The sequence below is a fragment of the Hippocampus comes genome, unplaced genomic scaffold (genome assembly GCF_001891065.2).
Source record: "Hippocampus comes isolate QL1 unplaced genomic scaffold, H_comes_QL1_v1.1 scaffold36, whole genome shotgun sequence".
NCBI lineage: Eukaryota > Metazoa > Chordata > Actinopteri > Syngnathiformes > Syngnathidae > Hippocampus > Hippocampus comes.
The window spans coordinates 3655784-3676928 of NW_017805695.1; the positions used below are offsets into that span (position 1 = coordinate 3655784).

The window sequence follows — 21145 nt, forward strand, 5'->3', positions numbered from 1 at the left end:
ATCAGGTTGGACATGGTGAAAATTACTTTGCGATCAACCCAGGAGACATCCGAATGATTATGATGCATCACATTTCTATTCAAAATAGACTATAGAAATCCATTTATAAGTGTTGTAATGTTATTGAATGAAGTTTAATATTTTAAACAAATAATCCTATCAGGAGTGTGCTCATTTAATATCTATAGTAAGTATGAACGTACTAAAATAAATGTGACATTTGATGATCATCATTGTGACCAGATTTATATAACACAGAGTGCTATTTATAAAACGAACCAACTAATGCACCACAATTTTAAACAAATTTAGCTCCGATCCAGTCAGAACAGGCATAATCGTGAGTCAGTTCGAGGTGACTTCATCCAACATTTATTTTCTGAAATCAAATCTTGCAAAAAGATTGAAGAGTAGATTTTTACAGCAAATGCCTAACTGCAATGGCAAAATATAGCTATTACCGGTGTTGTTGTACTGTGTACATTGTTAGCTGTAATACATTCTCTTCAAATTAATGTGAATACATTTTGCCTGAACCATCGTGTAAAAATCCCGTGGTGTTCGTCAAGCCGACAAAACCTAAGACATTTCCGAGGTAAAAGGTTGCCAATAATGACTGTGAGCAAGTCAACGTGAGGCAGAGAAAGGGAAGGCCTTGTCTTGAGCGCTTTTCGCTTCTCTTGCTTGCACAGCCAGTGTGATGTCAGCGGTGGCAGTATTGGTGTAATTGACTCGGTAGGGGTGATGGCGTCATTTTATGCCCTGCTGTAGCCTCCTGCCTCAATAGCGAAGGGGAGACGGAGCTTTAGCCGACGCGACCGTGGCTCCCTTGGCCCGGATCGAGCACCGCCGAGCCGGACACTTCACCACGGGAAACATGGAGGCTGCGGCCGAGGAGCTGCTGGCCGGCTCTCGGCTACCTGTCACTATCGATCAAATAGTTAACGATACGCTATTGGTGACGCTGACCTACCGAGAAAGGAGCTACACGGGCATATTACTTGACTGCAACAAGAAGTGAGTGTCATTTCTTTTCTGTTCACTTTGATAATTTGGGGTTCAAATTAATTTGACTTGGCTAACGCACCTTGGATGCTAACGACTAACGAAGGCTTGTTAGCCGCCTGGGCCCCAATACGAAAAGCATATGGGTTATGGTAGCTGACAGTCTAGCTATCGCGCTAGCCTTGTAGCTAATATCTCTATTATCGTAATAGTTGACGGTAAATTAGATAAGTGCGTCCTTTCACCACTTGTATTTCGTGGATGTCAAGATATGTGCCCCATTTAGTGAGATTGGAAATGGTGTTATTTGAACAATAGCTAATGTCAGTGGGTTCATCTATAGCTTATTGTTAGCGCTAATCATACAGATCAGCTCTTACGTATTCAGTAAAAATAACGAACTGTCTGTACGGCATTCAGTAAATATGTACTGTTTCAAAACATCGTTGTATGCAGTCTTGACTTATTTTCCTTAGTGGTGCCTCTTTTATATAAACTGAGGTATTGTACCTAGGTTGATTAAAAAAAAACATCTTTTTGTTCTATTTACAGATGGAATAGTATAATGATTTTAGGTGACCCCGGAGTGTTGACAGTTTTTAACCCGAGTGTCCAAGTAATAACTTGGGTTGTGTTTGAGAAATTGAATCTTCTGTCAGTTAAAAGACAGCACTTTTCAAATGAGAAGGCCATATAGGCATAGATTGTTGGCAAGTCACAATGTGTAATAATGTCTTCTCTGCTCTGGGTGTGTGTGTGTGTGTCACATGTCAGCCTTTTTGTAAGCATTGTGCACCTTATACTATTAATAGATGAGCAGAATCAGTTGGGACAGAGTTGCTCTCAAACTATGTGTAGATTGCTTTTCACATGACCCTTCCCTCATTTTAAATAGGCCTCAATTTAAGGTCACAATATGCTGACTTAGTTCTTGCTTCTTAACATATCCTGTTGTTGATTCGAAAATACATAGAATGTTTAATGTCATCTTCTTTTAGACCTTTACTTAATGCTGCATACAACATGACATGTCATCATATTGAGCTTTATACACTGTGTCCTTGTGGTATGCATGACCCATCTTGTCTGTTGCCTGTCACAGGCAGTAGCACTGTGTGCATACTGTGAAGTTGATTTCCAGGTGAGTATTGTGGTACCAATGTGCCACATCAATGAGGGGAAGGGGCTGGGGGGGCTAGGGGGGCACCAAGAGACCTTTATTCAGTGGTGACTGCCTCTTCCCCTGGGATAGCCAGCTCACTTAATGTGCACTAATGAATAATCTCACCACACGCATTACCCCAAAGTAGCCAGGAATGTGTAAATAAATACATTAACAAATCTCCTGACTCCTCATCATGAGTATACCTCAGCATCCCAAGTGATTCGTGGGTTTATTTTTTTGCAGTCAAGAGGTTTGGGGATTAGGAGATCGGGGCTCCTGGTTATCCCTTAGTGTCTTTGTCTTGTGAAAATGAAATGAAAGCAACACTATTGCAGGGCAGCCTTCACAAAGTGTCTGTTTGGTCAGTTTTAGGCAAGTATACATGAAAATAAACACAAATATGTCACCACATTACATCTTTTCTTGGATGCAAAATAACTTGATGGTACCCGTTTGTCCCCAAGCCCTGCAAATTTTCAAGGTACAGGTGAAAAGAAGGGTTGCACAGTTCGTCCAGTCAGAGTACAACAAAAGTAAAAAAAAAGATCTCCCTAAATAAAGTCTGCTTTAATACCATTTCGGTTCTTTTTTTTTAAATCAAAAAATGTAATTCTATCTATCTATCTGTCTATCTATCTATCTGTCTATCTATCTATCTATCTATCTATCTATCTATCTATCTATCTATCTATCTATCTATCTACGAAGTATGAGTTCAGGCTGAACTGGAAAAGAGTCACATTGTTATGCAATACAATACAATACAATACATGCTGATTTATATAGCGCTTTCACAACAGCGGCAGCTGTAACAAAGCGCTTAACAAAACAGTATGTAACATTCAGAGTAGTTGTGAGCACATTCATGAAGTTAGAAAAGTAAAATATGACAAGAACAAAAGTTATCCTCAAGGGAATAAATAAAAAATTTCAACACGTGAATGTCAAAATTCTCTCACGGAACTAAATGCAAAAGTCTGAAGAAATCTACCAAGTTCAATGCGCAATAATATAATTACAGAGAATATCTGTGTGAAACACGGATTTTAGCTTGATGGCAGCAACTGAGTGTGCCTTTTTTGTGCAGCATGGTAATGTATTCTTATGACGCTGCACAAAATAGATCATTGCACGCTGTCGCTAACTATGAAATGGCATAAAATGTAAATAATATGAAAAACACCTCCAGGGCACAAATATTAAAATGTGAAAACTCAAAACAGTATGGCGGATACTGCCTTCTTGCGATGCAAATGACATATTCTCATACTGCTGCACAAAGTAGTTCATTTGGACGCTTTTCGTAACCTTGAAATTGTCACACTGTACCATCACAAAATGAGGACCGTCTGTATTTATAACGGTGCTAAGCTGACAATTACATTGACCATTTCTTTATGAAACTGTCCAGCAGATATTTATGACAGTAATATTACAACTTCCTTATTCTAAAATAATGACTTCAGCTCCTAATTTCTTTTCATTCTCTCTCTACTACTCTTTTAGGTTTTGGACTGTTTGTATTTTAAGTTGAGATCAAACACCGATGTATTAATTTGCACTGCATTCACATGGATCTGATGTGGTAAAATAAAATACACGAAACTTAATCTGTGAATGTTATTGCTCTGTAAACCTCAAAAAGGTGTTTGGAGTGTTTGAATTTACTTTACTTTTAATACATCACGAGATTCTTAATTGAGTTTATTCTTATGTTTCTCCCCTCTTTTTCGTTTCAGGACCGGGCTCTTCTGTTTGCCAGATTTTGCAGCAACACCAGTGGACTTCCCTGGATCTAAAACAACGTGTGAAATACCAGAGGTTCTGGGTGAGGAGCAAGATTCCATAGCTTCCAGCCAGGCATCACAAAGACCAAAGGATGAAAATACTCTGCCTGAAAGCAGTATAGCTGCTGCGCCTCCACTTTGCCCAGTTCCCACACCAGTGCCAGCTGGGCAGACGCCATACCCTCCTTATTTTGAAGGAGCCCCCTTCCCCCAGCCTTTATGGGTACGCCACAGCTACAACCAATGGGTACCACAGCCCCCTCCCCGACCCATAAAGAGGAAGAAGAGACGGACACGAGAGCCTGGCCGCATGACGATGAGTACCATACGTCTGCGGCCTCGGCAGGTACTTTGTGAAAAGTGCAAAAACACCTTGAATAGTGATGAGGACAGCAAAGATGGCTTGATGGCAAAGAACTCCAGAAAAGAAAATACACTACACAGTGACAATGATGGAGATGACAAAGACACACCTAATAAGCTCTCAAAGAAAAATGATGTAGTCGCAGCCAAGGACAATAAGAGACGGGAAAATGGCACCAGCATTGACAGCAAACGTCTCAGGAAGGACAAAAGGAGTGAACCTGAAGGGGAGAAATTCCCCGGAGGCGACGTTATTCCCCACAGTCCAGTCATAAAGATTTCGTACAGCACTCCACAGGGCAAGGGAGAGGTCATGAAGATCCCTTCGAGAGTCCACGGTTCAGTAAAACCATTCTGTCCCAAGCAGCTAGCGCATAATGGCTTGGGAGAGAACGGCAAGCTGCCCTCCACTCCTACTAAGGAGCAAAGACACATTTTAGACGCTCGACGGTCTGGTCTCACTGTATCCATTCCCAAACTCAAACTGACAAGGCCGTTCACAACCGTGTGTCAGGATTTACCATCTCCAAATATCCGCCTGAGACACCCACAGAGGGAACGTGACGAGGGCATGGTCGAGTATGAAGCTGAACTTGTGGGAGATGCCAGAAGACGAAGTCCACGGGCGCCAGGACCCTGCCTCACCCACTCTGAGGACTCGGGGGAAGGCAAGAACTCTCTAGAGTTGTGGTCAGGGAGTTCTGGAGAGGAAGCGGAGCGTGGCCACAATGACCTAACACTTCTCATCAATTTCCGTAAACGAAAAGCAGATTCGTCCAGCCTGTCAGTTTGCAGCAGCGACAGCCTAGACGAGTCCAAGTCCTTCAGCTCTGATGGTACGTCACCAGAGCTCTGTGATTTAGCACCTGGCGAAGACCTCTCTGTAACCTCATCTTCATTACCTTCACGGGACGATTGCAAGACAGTGCCCCCGCTCACTGTGCGTCTACACACTCGCAGCATGACAAAATGTGTGACCGAAGAAGGTCACGCTGTGGCGGTGGGAGACATTGTGTGGGGAAAAATCCATGGCTTCCCCTGGTGGCCGGCACGTGTCCTCAGCATCAGCGGCACCCGAAAAGAGGAGACTGCCACATGCGAGGCCCAGTGGCCCCAGGCAAAAGTGGCATGGTTTGGTTCCCCTACCACATCTCAGCTCTCTGTTGCCAAACTTTCACCGTTCAGAGAGCTCTTCAGGTCCCGTTTCAACCGCAAAAAGAAAGGGATGTACCGGAGAGCCATCTTGGAGGCAGCCAAGGCTGTTGGACACATGAGCCCAGAGATTACGTCACTACTTTCTCACTGCGACACATAGGTTAGTTGACACGCTGACAAAAGGCTGGTGTTTTGTGCATTAAGTCATGCCAGAATTTTTCATTAATTATTCAGGGTTTTTAGAGATATTCCGCTGTTTTTTTTTTTTTTAATCATTATTTTTTTATGAACGACTATTACGTCAGTCTTTGGAAATGTACTTATTTCAAGATCTGGAAAATGGAGTCTTGAGTCACTGGCCTTTTCATGAAAATCCATGTGAGATGTTTCAAGCAAAACGAAACATGTAAATTAATTAGCAGATGAAATCTTCCTATTGTGATTGAAGATTACAATTCTTTCAAAAGGAACTCACTGGTTTTTGCTCTTGATTCATCTTTGTGCCAATGCCAGCTATGAGGTATTTTGCCAAAGTCAAATCAATTTGCTCAAAGAACTGACTTTTGTCTAAAAGTGGACAAGCATGTGTATGTTGCAGGGATGTCAGATCACATTTTTTGCATGCGAGTCCGATTTACCCGATTTGGATGATCTGCTAATACTCCTGAACTCCAATACCTAAGAAGTGCATGAAGAAAACAAGAGCACATTCAAATCTCATACCATTAGTGCAGGACAAAATAATAATGCAAACAAATTACATTTACAAGTCAATAAACTAAATCAGAACTTTTTTTATGACACTTAGTGCTCTCACAAATTAAAGATCTTAAATGGTCAATAAATTTCACACAGTGCAATATTGTATAAGTAAAACTGTAGAGCGCAAAAACAAATAGAAAAAAAATTCTGACGTAATGACAATCGTGCCTGGAAGCTAGCCGGAGTTAGCACACATGTTACGGTGTGTTTGATGCAACCTTGTAACACAATGTCCTCTTTGTTGCAGCTATGATGGATTACGGAGGCAATAGTCAGTGAACTCGCGTTTCTTAATGACCAAAACAGTTTTTATATGCCTGTGGTTGACATCGAAGTGGGAAGAGCATAACTAGCCACGATCGTTGGGTTCACGAGCTGACGTTTAAAAAAAATATATATATATATATTCTACCTGTTGCTGAACCTAACTATTCATTCATAAGTATTACTGAATAAATTACTCAAGTACAGGGGTGCCTAACCTTTTTTGACCGGCGATCTACTTTACGATCAACCCCACCTCCCGCGATCGACCCGTTACCGCACACGCATGCCATGATGAGCAACAGCCATCACGGCCCCTAAGATGAAAGAGACCGAAAAATAAAGTAGGCACAAGAGTTTGTGGGTTTGTGAAAAGGAAATCACTGCCTACCTTTGTCGAGACCTGACGCGGAGTTATGGGATGCACTTTTGCAGGGTGTTAACTATCGTAGCTCACGTGTACCATTTAAAGATGCTTCTCTCGGCCCTCCAGATTCCCATTCTTTGCCAGTACCCTCGGTGAATTGTACATGAAACAAACTGAATGAAAAGAATAATAACGATAGAAGAGAGAGCGCAACAGCTCTGATCACAAGCTGCAATTGCAGACTGCTGACAGCTAATAACCTCCGGTGATGCAGGTCATGCGCCACCGTAGGTTAAAGGTGACCTGCTTTTTTATTTTGTTTTATTTTTTTGAATACTTTTCGTGAACGCGAGACTCATAGGATGCTAAGGGTGCAGTGTGCACTAACACAAAAAAAATATCATATTAATAACATGCACACAGACACACACATTTTTTGGGTTGGTTCCCCCACACACACACCCCTCGTGATCGACTTCGGACCATTCCGCGAGCTCCTGGTCGATCACGACCCACTGGTTGGGCACCTCTGCTTAAGTACATATGATATATATTTTTTTGTTTTCATAATATTATGAAAACCTGATCTCTACAGATTCGGAATCAGTGCAAAGAATGAGTAAACTTGCATCTCTTCTGAAAAAAATAGTTTAAATAAAAGTGTTGACCCTTTATTGTAACCAAATTGATTCATTCCTGAGTCAAATTCTCCATGGAAGAAACAAACTGATGGTGTGTTTTCATCAGTAACTTGGAATTCTCATGAGCCATGCCAGGATTAAAAAAAAAAAAAAAAGTTAACTACTATTATTAATACAAAAGACAATATAACATATTGAAGTTGTGCAGATGCACCTTTTAATCGGATTGTTTTAGTTTCAAGTGTGAAATTTCAAAACGAGACTTGAAGGTTAAAGTTTAAATAGTACTCTTTATAATAAGAAGACAATAAAAAGCACTCTTCTTTTGATGGCAACTGTGCATTTGGCTGCTAATGCTTGCCACGAACTATATACAGCAGCTGACCCTTCGACTAATGATGGTCAACGCCTGGCTGTATGTTGCATCATCTCTGAATAACATGTAGGGAAGTACTGGACAGTGACACTCCCATTTGAATAGGCTGGAGTCTTTTGTTTCTCATCGGCTATTGGCAAACCGTTTTTGTTTTGTTTTATAATAGAGGAGTCAAAATGCATCGATGAATCGACAACGAATTGATTATTATACTAATCAACAACTATCATAACCCTTTCATGCACCAATAACGACAACCTGTAACATGATAAGCCGTCCACTGTAGTAACCGCTGTCCCTGAAAGGGTTCATAATGGAGTCATCATTTTGAGCAGGGGTGACCAAGTCTGGTCCTCAAGAGCTCTTACCCAGCCTGTTTTAGATGTCTCCCTGATTCAAATGATCAGGATCGTAATCCGGCAGGTGTGTTGGAGGAAGGTGATATCTAAAACAGGCTGGATAGGGGCTCTTGAGGACCAGACTTGGGCACCTCTGATTTAGAGCCATTGTTCAACTAAGAATTGCCCAAATGCTCTGATTTGAGCCTCTCAACTTTAATTATTCATTCACATCTGTCGTCCTTCGTAAAAGCAGACAACTCGCCTTTGTGTTTAATCAAAATAAGACATGGGAGAAAAAAAAAATCTGCTTTTACTTGGGAAAACAATGACCGAACCAGTTAAGCTATCAGTTTCAAAAAGGTTGCTGAGTATGACATCAATCCCTCTGTTGTCATTTTGTTTGATTCTTTAGTTCTTTTTTTGGTGTGTGTGTGTGTGTGTGTGTGTATATATATATATATATATATGTATATACACTTTTTTTTAACTAAACATAAAATAGAAATAATTGGTTGATGAACAGTAATCGGAAAGGAATATATTGTTTGTAACACACTTTAATGCAAATTATTTGATTAATTGATGGAATAATCAATAGAATAAATGCTTCTAAAAATATTCAATAGCATCAGACCAAAAACTTTAGCATCAATTTACGAGTCTTACTGCTCGGATCTGCTCTCTCTCTCTCTCTCTCTCTCTCTCTCTCTCTCTCTCTCTCTCTCTCTCATAAGGGTTTTGGATTTTGGTTGGTTGTTGACAGTCTGTGTAGATTTAACATAACAAACATTTTGATCAATCACAAGCTTCTTGTAACAGTCGCATTTCCAATGGTCTGCCATTTTTACCTTACACATTGTTGTGACACACGGTGAGTTGATCCAAGGGAGAGCCAATGCTGCCATTTATTTATTTTTTTAAACTTTCACACCCAACTGCGACTTACACATTGCTGAAGAATGCAACCTGTAGCCATCATGAGTAATGTGAATTGCACAACACATTGACTATCGCCACATCATACCTATGTTGCAAAAATACATAATAATATATACCGGTATTTCATTTCCTTTTTTAACTATATAAGTACTGTTTAAAAAAAAAAAAAAACAGAACAAACTTTGCATATCTCTGTGGAATATCGTTGTTCTTCCTGTTAGACAAAACAAGCATTTAAATTGTATACTTATTTCGTTGTGCCAAAAGGCAAGATGGTTGTCGATCGAGGTTTCACATCTGTGTTGAAACTTCCAACAAAAGAAAGAATAAAACTTTGGTTATTTGCTCATTGTCTTTACTTTGTGCTCTTTCTTGTGCAGGAAGCTGGCCGCTGAAGGGAGATCTCGTGAATTCTCAGACCCTGTCATCAAGACCCAGGAGGGAGTATGTGCGGTTGCCTCGGCGACTATTTATATGCTGTTGCCCCCACTCCCCTTCTTTCGTTTCTTTTTCACAAGGCTGTTGTAAAATGGCAGCCAAGGTGGAGGATAGTTTAGGATGTGGGAGCAAACGTAAAGGGCCATTCGCCGCATGGTCTGCTGGGACTATTCCTGTTTTGTTTCTGGGGTGGGGGGATTTTGTACCTCCAATCATATTTCGATAGAACGCAACAGCGAGCGACATAACAAGAACCAGAATGTATTTATTGCTATATTTTCACAATCCGTCTATCTATCTGGAAAAACATCCCAGTGTGCTGCTGGCATGACTCACTGCGAGCGCCGCTACCCACCGTTTCTACAAGGACATTTAACGGAAGGGTTCAAAAAGTCTTACGCTTTTTTTTTTTTTTTTTTTTTTTAATAATCTCACATCTCCAAAATGTGAACAGCTCCATCCAGTGACAGTAGTAACTGTTCCTACTCTTGAGTGACCAGTGTTCCATCCGACATTACTTGGATTAGTGCATGTTTATACTGATCGTCATCCATTGTACGTCACCCTTACATTTCATTTTCAACTTTAGATGTGTCAACCCCCTCCTTTTTTGTGACAATGTTTTCCATCACTTGTAATTATTTAAAGCATTAAGAAAAAAAAGCACTTTATCTGTACCTTGGTGGCCTGCTGTAAGCTCACTCTCTGAAACACTATTGTGAGAAACAGCCCTGATAGGCAGCAGGGGCGTTATAAAAATATTTGTGGTTGACTATCCATGGCCTTGGAGATAGGAAAAAAAAAATCTTTTAAGTTTAGTCTTGTCTACATTTTTCCCCCCTGTTTTGGATGGTTGTGTACACTGTATTGTCCGCTCATCGACCACACACTACAAAAATCCCACGTGACATTTCCACTGGACAGACATGGGTCAAATATGTGTCGACACTCCCTATGCAGTATCACTTAAAGCTTTATGATTGACGTTCGGAAGAATAACATGCTGTAAGAATACTGTGAATTCAACTTCTCGTAGTGTTGAAAGCAGCACTGTTTGAATAAGGGAGGGGCCAGAGTAAAGCAGAAACGGCTGCTGTTAAGCACAGTCAAAAAAAAAAAAAACTGCACACAGGCCTTCTAATATCCGCCTGGCTCCAAAAGCTTAGCTATGATCAGCAGAAAAATGGCTCATTGATTGCCAACGAGGGAAGTATTTTTTTATTTTTTTTTTTTTTAATGGGAGCAGACGACCACCATTGTGATGATGCTCTCTGCGTTGACTGCCATCAAGCCCGGCTAGTTTTCCTGGCAGCCTTACACAAGATTCTAAATGTATGTATGTCTGAGAGGGGAAATGTGTCCCATGTATGTGCAACATGGCTATCAACTGTTGCCCATATTGGTCAATGTTCTTGGCTACTTTTTTTTTCCTTTTTTTTTTTTTTTTACATGTACAGTGCATAAAATAAAATATACAAGCAATATATCAGGGCTATTGTGAATGGCTGTGTCTATATTTGGTGTGCATGTGTATTTTTTTGTGTGTTTAACACATATACACACAAAAGTCATTTTTGTGCTAAACTGCCTGCTGAGTTTTGAGCAAAATTTATTCAAGATCGTTGCTTTATTTTTCGGCTTGAAGATGGTTTAAGGTAAACAGGTCAGGAGGAAAACTTGCAATTTTGTCCTATGTCAGCTTGAATGCTCAAGGGTTAAAAATAACTCCCAAGGTTTGAGCAAAATGACACTTATTATTTTAAATCGGGGTTTACCTAGACCAGCGTTTCCCAAAGAATGGTGCATGGTTTAATACATTTCAATTGGAGATGGCTTTCTGTGTTCCAAAATGTATTTTTGACGCTGATGTAGAATAGAAATCTTTTGAAATCCTTAAATTATTTTGTATTGAAGTTTGGCCTTGCGCAATACGGATTTTACCTTGTGTTGTAATTTAGAGCTAGGACGTTGAATGAAAAATTCTACCATGCTGAACCTAACCCCTCACTCATAAATATGACTAAATATATTAGTATATTACCTATTATGATGAAAATCTGATGTGCTCATGAAAAAACGAGGGCAAATTCATAATCACTGTCAAAAAAATCATCAAGAAAAGTTTATTTTCATCTCTGATTCAAAAACATGGTTGACCTGTGTCATTTCTAAGATCAATAACCTGTGGCCCAGCCACTGTTAACTCAAGTGCCGAAGTAAAGCTGAAATGAGTGATGAAAAGAAAGAAAAGCTGCCACAGTGGGTCCGATTAGTTTTCTTAAGTGTTTTCTTCCTGATGTTAAAATTTAAATGTTGAAAAGCGGGTCTTATTCAAAGGAGCGCCAGCTTTTTCAGGAAAATGTTATATGGCTCACGAATAGCAAAGGCAGTTTTTTTTCTTTACATGTTTGTGTTTCTGTGACTTATTTTCAAGGCATTATTACATTTGGTTTCATTTGAACAAAATGAAAAATTCCTAAAAATTATAGTTCTGGGCTAAACAAGCCAAAGCAAGTTGGGAACCATTGATCGAGACATAGACGTCCTCTTTTGGGTCACTTTCGGATTCAAAAAACTCCAGACTGCTGTTGAAACTACTACGCTGGTGTGAATTTTTGCTCTTGTCACAAAGCATTCACTTAAATCTATTAAAAAAAAAACGTATCAAATACCGTAGAAAGAATAGCACACTTGTTTACGGATATATTTTGGGCCCTCGCTTTCTCTTTGCCTGTATCTTCTTTCATCAGCCATCCTCCAGGGCTTTCCTTTGCCTTTCTCAAAAACCCATGAAGAGTAGTGGTGTTCGAGTTTCATAAGGCGTGTGCGTGTTTGTAGTTCGCAGCTCAGTGGACATTCTATTCACGGCGAGCTGATCCACGTGTCCCTGTTCTGTATCACTTGATCCGCACATTTTGTAATAGTGTCTCAGCTGTACACCAACCCCACCCCGCACACCGGCTCTCATTTCATAAGCACTGACTCTTGCATTTCGAAACGCTTCGCTCAGTTTCTCCAGGAGCAAAATCGCATTGAGTCACCAGTGGCAGGTTTCAGATATTTATTACATCCACTACGTGTTAGTTAGAAAGCAGGATTCAAGACTAACTACAATACTACTAATTTGGTATGCAAGTTGAGGAACTTGAACCAATACTTTGGGAGCGGAGTGAAGTGCCAGATTGGGAATTTAACATTTCCTTTTAGCAGTTTGACGACTGTACTATGAAGGGGGTCATCTGGTTACGACACAGACAAAATGTATCAGGTTTCATGGTTATGAATGCCTCGTATTGAACTACCGGTAGTTTGCACGGTGGCGTTAAGAATACGTCATGGCACGCACGAGCAGGAACAGGGCCGAAACGACGGCCATAGTCATTCATTTGATTGTTTTGGATGTGAGGTCTAACAGTGTTGTCCGTACTAGTATTTAGTGCAGTTTTGGCTATTACTGCATCAGCATCGATTAGCGCATTTTGACTTCCATATTCAGGTTATGTTGCCGCAGGAATGGAACGGTCGTCAACAGAAGGCCCACTGTGGTGCTCATGGATCGGTCTTGTTCCGTCATGTTAATACCCTTCCGACTTGTTTTAATGAACACAAACAATGATGGAAAAGACGAAAGGTAAAAACCACCATCTCACATGACAATCAAAACAGAGAACCAGGTCAAACATTCAAGTCAAACATTTCTATCAAGAAACACAACTCAAACATACACACCCTCAATGTTCTCTTCCATTCTACATTAGACTTTATTTCAACCCTCGACAGGCCAAACTATATCTTGATATGTTGAGGAGAATTTGTCCCAATTGAAAACCATCTTCATTGGATGAGTACCGACAAATGATTGTTCAAGTAGCCCTCAAAATATGTCAGGCATTCAAAGAAGCTGTGCCTTGCCCTCATCTTAACTTTGGACAGAATTTCCCACTGAATGTCAAGATTCTTTGCACTGTTGGAAAAAAGACATTCTCCAGTAAATCCCCAAGTATACGACAGAGCCTGAAGAGAAGAGGGCACCAACCTTTTGAAAACTGAGACATACTTCTTGGTTACTGATTTATGCGAAGGGTAACCCGTTTGAAACAACAAATTGATCAAAATACCTTTAATAATTTGATCAAAATATACATATAATGTTATATGTGGGGCTGTCAAAATGTTTGCCTAGGAGCTTTTAAATTATGTGAAGCATAAAAAAAATACACAGTTCACTTTGATTATTTTAAGTGAATTCCAAGATTTTCCAATTAAATACCTGTTACAAGCGTCGTACAAAAATCCGTTCGATTGCAGTTAATTGATGTGCCATGAATGACTACAGTTTTTGAAGATTGATCATTTTAATGATTTCTCTCAATCATCCGTCCATTTTCTGGTCCGCCAATCCTCGTAAGGGTCATGGGGCGTGCTAGAGCCTATCCAGCCATTTTCGGGCAGTCGGCGGGGGACACCCTGAACCGGTTGCCAGCCAATCGCAGGGCAGACAGAGACAAACAACCATCCGCGTTCACACTCACACCAGGGGACATTTTCGAGTTATCCATTAACCTGCCATGCACGTTTTTGCAATGTGGGAGGAAACCAGAGTACCCGGAGAAAACCCACGCACGCAAGGGAAGAACATACAAACTTGGTGAACACCTCTGCACTGTGAGGCCGACGCGCTAACCAGTCTTGCACTGGGCCGCCCACAATAATGATGTAACCTAAATATCAATATTTCTGTGAATCTCTTCCAGTGTTCACATTCTCCCGCTTCCACAACATTCCAAGAAAATCACAATGTCACTGGTGAGCTATTGTATGTTTAGAACAGGCCCACGGGCTCCTCATGTGGTTGTGGGGGGCACCCACGCTGGTGACCCCTACGGGTAGTTTCATTTATAACATGACATGCAACACCACAGACTGAGAGTGAAAAGAACCCTGATTGCAGTTCCCATCTGTGTGTTTATGACTGTTGCACTGTTTGTTTACTTTCAGCATTAGCCCCAAGCCTCCTTCAGGCAACGCCTCACGATCTGAATCGGCTGTTTGGCTCTGAAAACACTGTGCAGGTGAAACGCGGCTCGCACTTCAGAACACTGCATTCCCAGTGGTTGTGGGTACACAAATTGAACCTTGAGACATTTTTCACATGCAGAACAGCAGTGATGTTAAGCAACGAGCAACATGTTCAATCATTTAACTTGGCTAGTGTTTAAGAACAAAATGGCTGCTGCTGTTTGTTCCCTGTGGGATTTGCGGCACACATTCCAGCTTTATCTGACACACAGAGATTACTAGATTAGATTTTATTCATCGGCGTGGATAAAAACACCCTCAAAGGAATAGCTGCAATTGGCATTGCTTTTCTCTTCCCTTTTACGCATTACGTTATGCTCAGGGTCGAAGTATATTCTGAACAACAAATACAGAGCAGCAAAAATGCTTGTTGGTTGCGTCAGTGAACATGCAAGTGTCCTGATTACTTTGGAAATGAATGCTAGAAGCACACTAGCAACAACATCATTACACAGTCTAAGGAACGTGTCCAACTCAAGGCCTGGGGGCCAGATCCGGCCCGCCATTTTATATATATTTTTTGTGTCTACTTCATGTTCTTGCAAAATGGATTTTTTCTTTTGATGTGCCTCTGACAGTGTTTTGAATTAGGTGTACCTAATAGTGTGGCGGACTTCAGAGTCCTTCAATATTAAGACCTCAGTTCTTGGCACAGCCCCATTTCCATACAAGTGTGTGTTCATGGACTACTACCGTGTTTACTGTTTGGAATCAAAAAAGCTCCAGATGATGCTTCAGCAGATATGAACCGGTTCTTCGGCCAAGTAGAAAACAGCTGCTCCACTGTTTTGTCTAAAAACATCCACGTATGCTCGTACAAATAGCGTACTTACACAACAAACACTGTGTTTCCAGCTGCCTCCATGCTCAAGAGCAGCGTCAGTAAAATACAGCACACTACCAGACATAGGCCCTGATTTCTTCCCCCCACCCCGAGACACGTGGACACATGCTTGCGCATGACAAACTCGACTTATTTCGCTCACTTCTTACCCTGCGCCATATTCTCTGCACGAGAACTGTGCCTCCTTCTCCATGGATGAGCGCAGTGTAAATGTGGAGCAAAAAAAAAAAAAAAAAAAAAAGGGAAGTAAATAGCAGAGGGTTGCTGTGTGCAATTACTGCTAATGATATGCCTCCGTGCAAGCTGTGGCCATAATTAACTTTAGTGGAAGCGCAGCCCGCCTGAGAAGATTGACGCTGGAAAGGTTCTGGGTAGCGAAAGCGAGGAAAGCAAACCTGATCTGGCATTCAAAAGACATGGCTGCCTCCCTAAATTAGGCACGATGGGTGGCGCAGCGTGAGCGGCAAGACGTGAAGGATACAAAGTGAGCTTCTCCACTAATGTTGAGGCTTACTCAAGACGATGTGGGCTCCAATAGCTGTATCAAAACTTGTGCTCTCACAATAATAACAATGCTCCGCTTTAATTGATAATGTCAGAGAGGTGTGCAACGGCAGTGCATCATACTGAGTGTTGAGATTATTCATTGTCATCTACCGAACGTGATGCAAAATCATTTTTTCTTCCATCCATCCATGTTCTATACCACTTGGCCTCAATAGCGTCACTGGAGCCTTGTGTCAATAAAGCCTGGCTTGAGGGAACGCCTGCTGTAAGGGTTCAATGTTTTCCATCAGTGGTGGTAGCGGCAGGCCTTCTACTCTGCGGTTTGGATGTTGAACTGCAGTCGGGGACAGGAAAACGTCTTGCCAGGCGACGAGTTTGCAGTGCTGCTCCAAGCTCCCGAACCGTTGGCAAAGGAAGGAAAACTGCAAAGTCCAAACTGTCAAATGCTGGTGGCCTCGTCTGTCCCGATGGTAAAAAGGCAAATGAGAAACATTGGATTATCAAAATGCAAAATAAAGTCCTCCCCACCCCACCCCCCAAAAAATAGCAAGGTTCAAAGTAACAAAAAACAAAACACAGGGGTTAAATTCACAACAAACACAAACCAGACATGGTTACGAGAGAGCTGACATCAACAGAAGCAGAAGAAATGAAGCGTCTCTGCCTGTGCACAATGCGGCATGACAAAATGATTTACTTTTGAGGTTTGAAAACAACGACAGTTTATTATCTCCAATTAGTTTCACCAGAACAACATTCCTCTCTAGTCCTCGAAACATGCTAGTGGTCACCTAATTAGCTTGTTATAACTTTGGTCAGCAATAAATTTGTAACCACAAGGTTGACATTTGGACAACATTAGTAATTGAGCACTTGAAAGTGTATTAAAGTGTCGCACGCAAACTAAAGGGGTGCGGGTAGTGCAACACCATTTTTTTTAGATGCCAATAGCGAAAATGTTGACCTTATTGTCTCAGATGGTTTGCCTGACAAAACCTTTCCACAGAAGAAAGAATGGAAGTCAAAGTATTTTTGTTCCAGGGGTCAGAAGGTGATAGGTGGGGAACACCTCGGCGAGCTGGTCGCCAACAGTAAAACTGGGCACATTTTGAAAAATAACCGTCATACCTTTGCCCTTGTTTGTTGATTTGCAATACAAATTCTCAGAACAAGGGTAAAAAAAGCAACGTGAAAATGATAAAAACAGACATCTGGACTTTTTAGTTGGAAAAATGGTGCGTTGAATTGACTCAGTTTTACGTCATCAAATGGTTGCTGGGCGGCCCGGTGGACCAGTGGTTAGCGCGTCGACCTCACAGTGCAGAGGTAATGGGTTCAATTCCAGTTCTGGCCTCCCTGTGTGGAGTTTGCATGTTCTCCCCGGGCCTGCGTGGGTTTACTCCGGGTGCTCCAGTTTCCATAAACATTCATGGCAGGCTGATTGAACACTCTAAATTGTCCCTAGGTGTGAGTGTGAGCACGGATGGTTGTTCATCTGTGTGTGCCCTGCGACTGGCTGGCAACCGGTTCAGGGTGTCCCCGCCTACTGCCTGAAGACAGCTGGGGTAGGTGGCCTCGTCTGTCCCGATGGTAAAAAGGCAAATGAGAAACATTGGATTATCAAAATGCAAAATAAAGTCCTCCCCACCCCACCCCCCAAAAAATAGCAAGGTTCAAAGTAACAAAAAACAAAACACAGGGGTTAAATTCACAACAAACACAAACCAGACATGGTTACGAGAGAGCTGACATCAACAGAAGCAGAAGAAATGAAGCGTCTCTGCCTGTGCACAATGCGGCATGACAAAATGATTTACTTTTGAGGTTTGAAAACAACGACAGTTTATTATCTCCAATTAGTTCCACCAGAACAACATTCCTCTCTTGTCCTCGAAACATGCTAGTGGTCACCTAATTAGCTTGTTATAACTTTGGTCAGCAATAAATCTGTAACCACAAGGTTGACATTTGGACAACATTAGTAATTGAGCACTTGAAAGTGTATTAAAGTGTCGCACGCAAACTAAAGGGGTGCGGGTAGTGCAACACCATTTTTTTTAGATGCCAATAGCGAAAATGTTGACCTTATTGTCTCAGATGGTTTGCCTGACAAAACCTTTCCACAGAAGAAAGAATGGAATTCAAAGTATTTTTGTTCCAGGGGTCAGAAGGCGATAGGTGGGGAACACCTCGGCGGGCTGGTCGCCAACAGTAAAAGTGGGCACATTTTGAAAAATAACCGTCATACCTTTGCCCTTGTTTGTTGATTTGCAATACAAATTCTCAGAACAAGGGTAAAAAAAGCAACGTGAAAATGATAAAAACAGACATCTGGACTTTTTAGTTGGAAAAATGGTGCGTTGAATTGACTCAGTTTTACGTCATCAAATGGTTGCTGGGCGGCCCGGTGGACCAGTGGTTAGCGCGTCGACCTCACAGTGCAGAGGTAATGGGTTCAATTCCAGTTCTGGCCTCCCTGTGTGGAGTTTGCATGTTCTCCCCCGGCCTGTGTGGGTTTTCTACGGGTACTCCGGTTTCCTCCCGCATTCCAAATACATATATGGCCGGCGTGCGTGGGTTTTCTCCGGGTGCTCTGGTTTCCTCCCACATTCCAAAAACATGCACTGTGGCTCCTGCGATTGGATGGCAACCGGTTCAGGGTGTCCCCCGCTTGCTGCCCGAAGACAGCCGGGATAGGCTCTCGCGACCCTTGTGAGGCTAAAGCGGATCGGAAAATGGATGGATGGATCAATGCTTGCTCGAAATAAAAGCATTTGAATCTGTTTGGATGATGAAATTTGGATCCCAAGAACCACAACCTTCTGTTGTTCATCTAATTAGAAAAAAAACACGCACATATTGAGAAGGTGCTGTCTAGTACTTTCCCAGTCATTGTCATTAGCTAATCAAGCATGTTTTTCATTAGTCAGTAGCAAAATTGTGGCAACATGTTTTGATGGTGTTGATTCTCTTCATTTTCCATACTGCTCCTCCTGTTCAAGATCATTGGAGCCTTTCTCACTTAATTGAAGGCTAATAGCAGTCAACTTCCATTTGTATTTTGTATTTATTTTTTTTTGCAAAAGTATCTCTAAAGCCGATCGGAAAATGGATGGATGGATCAAATGCTTGCTCGAAATAAAAGCATTTGAATCTGTTTGGATGATGAAATTTGGATCCCAAGAACCACAACCTTCTGTTGTTCATCTAATTAGAAAAAAAACACGCACATATTGATAAGGTCTAGTACTTTCCCAGTCATTATCATTAGCTAATCAAGCATGTTTTTCATTCGTCAGTAGCAAAATTGTGGCAACACATTTTGATGGTGTTGATTCCCTTCATTTTCAATACTGCTCCTGTTCAGGATCACTGGAGCCTTTCTCACTTAATTTAAGGCTCATGGCAGTCAACTTCTATTTGTATTTTGTATTTATTTTTTTTTGCAAAAGTATCTGTAGCTCTATTCCAGTAGAGAGTTTAAATACTTTTGCCACCTCTGCTTCCCTGATCGTGTTTAAGTCCTTGTTTCCCTGTTCAGCAGCCTGTTATTGACGACCATATTGACCTGTTTTGCAAAAATGTGTAAAAAAATCAGAATTCTAAGAAGCTTAAGGGGACAGCCAGTAATGTGATTCCCCTCATGCATGTCATGCCGACTCAGTGAATGTCTTCGTCACGCTTTAGCAGTTACTTGACTAAACTGCATTTGGAGCCTGGTCAAATTGTTTTGTTTCTTCTTAGTAGTACGGCAATTGAAGCGCCTTTTTAAAGGACTGCACATAACTCAGTAACTTACCAATTTTTGCGTAGGCTTGTACTACAGCGAAAATATTTGTAGTGTTATTATTTGAAAAGAGACATACGTCAATCTGTAACCATTTATCACTGGGCGCATACACTGTAAGAAAATGCTGGGTGAACTCAAAACGTAGATAGGCAATTCAACTAAATGTTTTTAGGTTTTGCCGTTGTGAAAAAAATAGCTTTTCCTGCATTTCACAACAAAGAAATAAGAGTGTAGAGAATGGCTGTCCCTTTTATTCAACTTCAAGATCGACGTAAAACCAACTTGCTTGCTTTGTTTTGCGAACATTGCTGCCATAAATGTCAGTAATTTATATTTGAAAGTTTTTCCAACTTAACCCTGTAATGCCTGACCCATCAAGGAATAGCCAGAAAAATCTGATTTTTGGGACCTGAGATGTTCATTAACCCTTATAACAAAATCCACAAAAATATTTTTGCCATATCATGTTGTTTTAGATATTTGTCGTATCACATTTCTAAGCATTATGTAGATTACATCTGAAAATGATAATTTGGGGAAAATCATATGTTAAACCTGCAGTATCAAATTTGATACAGATGATTTAATGTACTATAAAGAATGAGTTACATAATGAAAATGCATGTATCAAACATGATACAAATGGCATTATAGGGTTTTAAATTACTGTTTGAGGTCCAAAGAAAACCCTTGCTTGTGACAACACGTCACACTGTCACCGAGTGGGAGCAGAACCCACACTGCCTACACAACAGTCTGTCAAAAGAACCACAACGTCATCATAAAGAAGACACATTATGCACATATATTTCCACATTTTTAAAACCGGCTGTTGCATGCTGTTGCTTTCATCCAGATATTCCATGGAGAGAATAAAGCTGACTTTTCATCTTATTGTAGCACCTGAAGCAGCCTTTCTTGAGGAGGTCATCCTGTCTCATGGAAATAAGCCACCGGGGTGTGCTCAATTCAATTTCTAATGACATGACCTTATTGAAACCTAGAGCACCCCTCGCTCCACTGACTGGAATGCGGATGCGTGGGACCTTTCAACGCTTGCTTCATGACATCTAGTTATGGTTTCTCTGGGGGTTTGATTTGTGTGTGGGGATCCACAGCAAAACCAAATCAGAAGACGCCATCCCTTCATGCTAAGTAAGATAAGTGAGCTGAGAGCTTATTGGGGCAAAAGAAAAGTGGATCTAACACTGTAGAACGGCTTCCACACACACTCACGACATCATGAAACTAAAGTCAGCCGGCTGTGCCAATAAATCAATGACATGGTGGTTGCTTATACAGTACATGGAGCATTCAAGGAT

At 41.2% G+C, this 21145-nt stretch overlaps 1 protein-coding gene across 2 annotated transcripts; it reads left to right on the top strand.

Moving 5' to 3' along the window:
- Window positions 1-433: 433 nt before the first annotated feature.
- On the top strand, window positions 434-11057 carry pwwp2b (PWWP domain containing 2B). 2 transcript variants are annotated; one of them, XR_002169719.1, is made up of 4 exons: window positions 434-1017; window positions 3910-5635; window positions 9546-9609; window positions 10850-11057. XR_002169719.1 is itself a non-coding variant. In XM_019882208.1 (3 exons), the coding sequence occupies exons 1-2, from the start codon at window positions 878-880 to the stop codon at window positions 5633-5635; spliced, it is 1866 nt and encodes a 621-aa protein (XP_019737767.1). In that variant the 5' UTR covers window positions 434-877; the 3' UTR covers window positions 9546-10751. The 2 variants fall into 2 exon arrangements, 1 of the variants encoding a protein (XP_019737767.1); XM_019882208.1 differs by lacking the exon at window positions 10850-11057 and having other exon boundaries at window positions 9546-10751.
- The last annotated feature ends 10088 nt before the right edge of the window (window positions 11058-21145 follow it).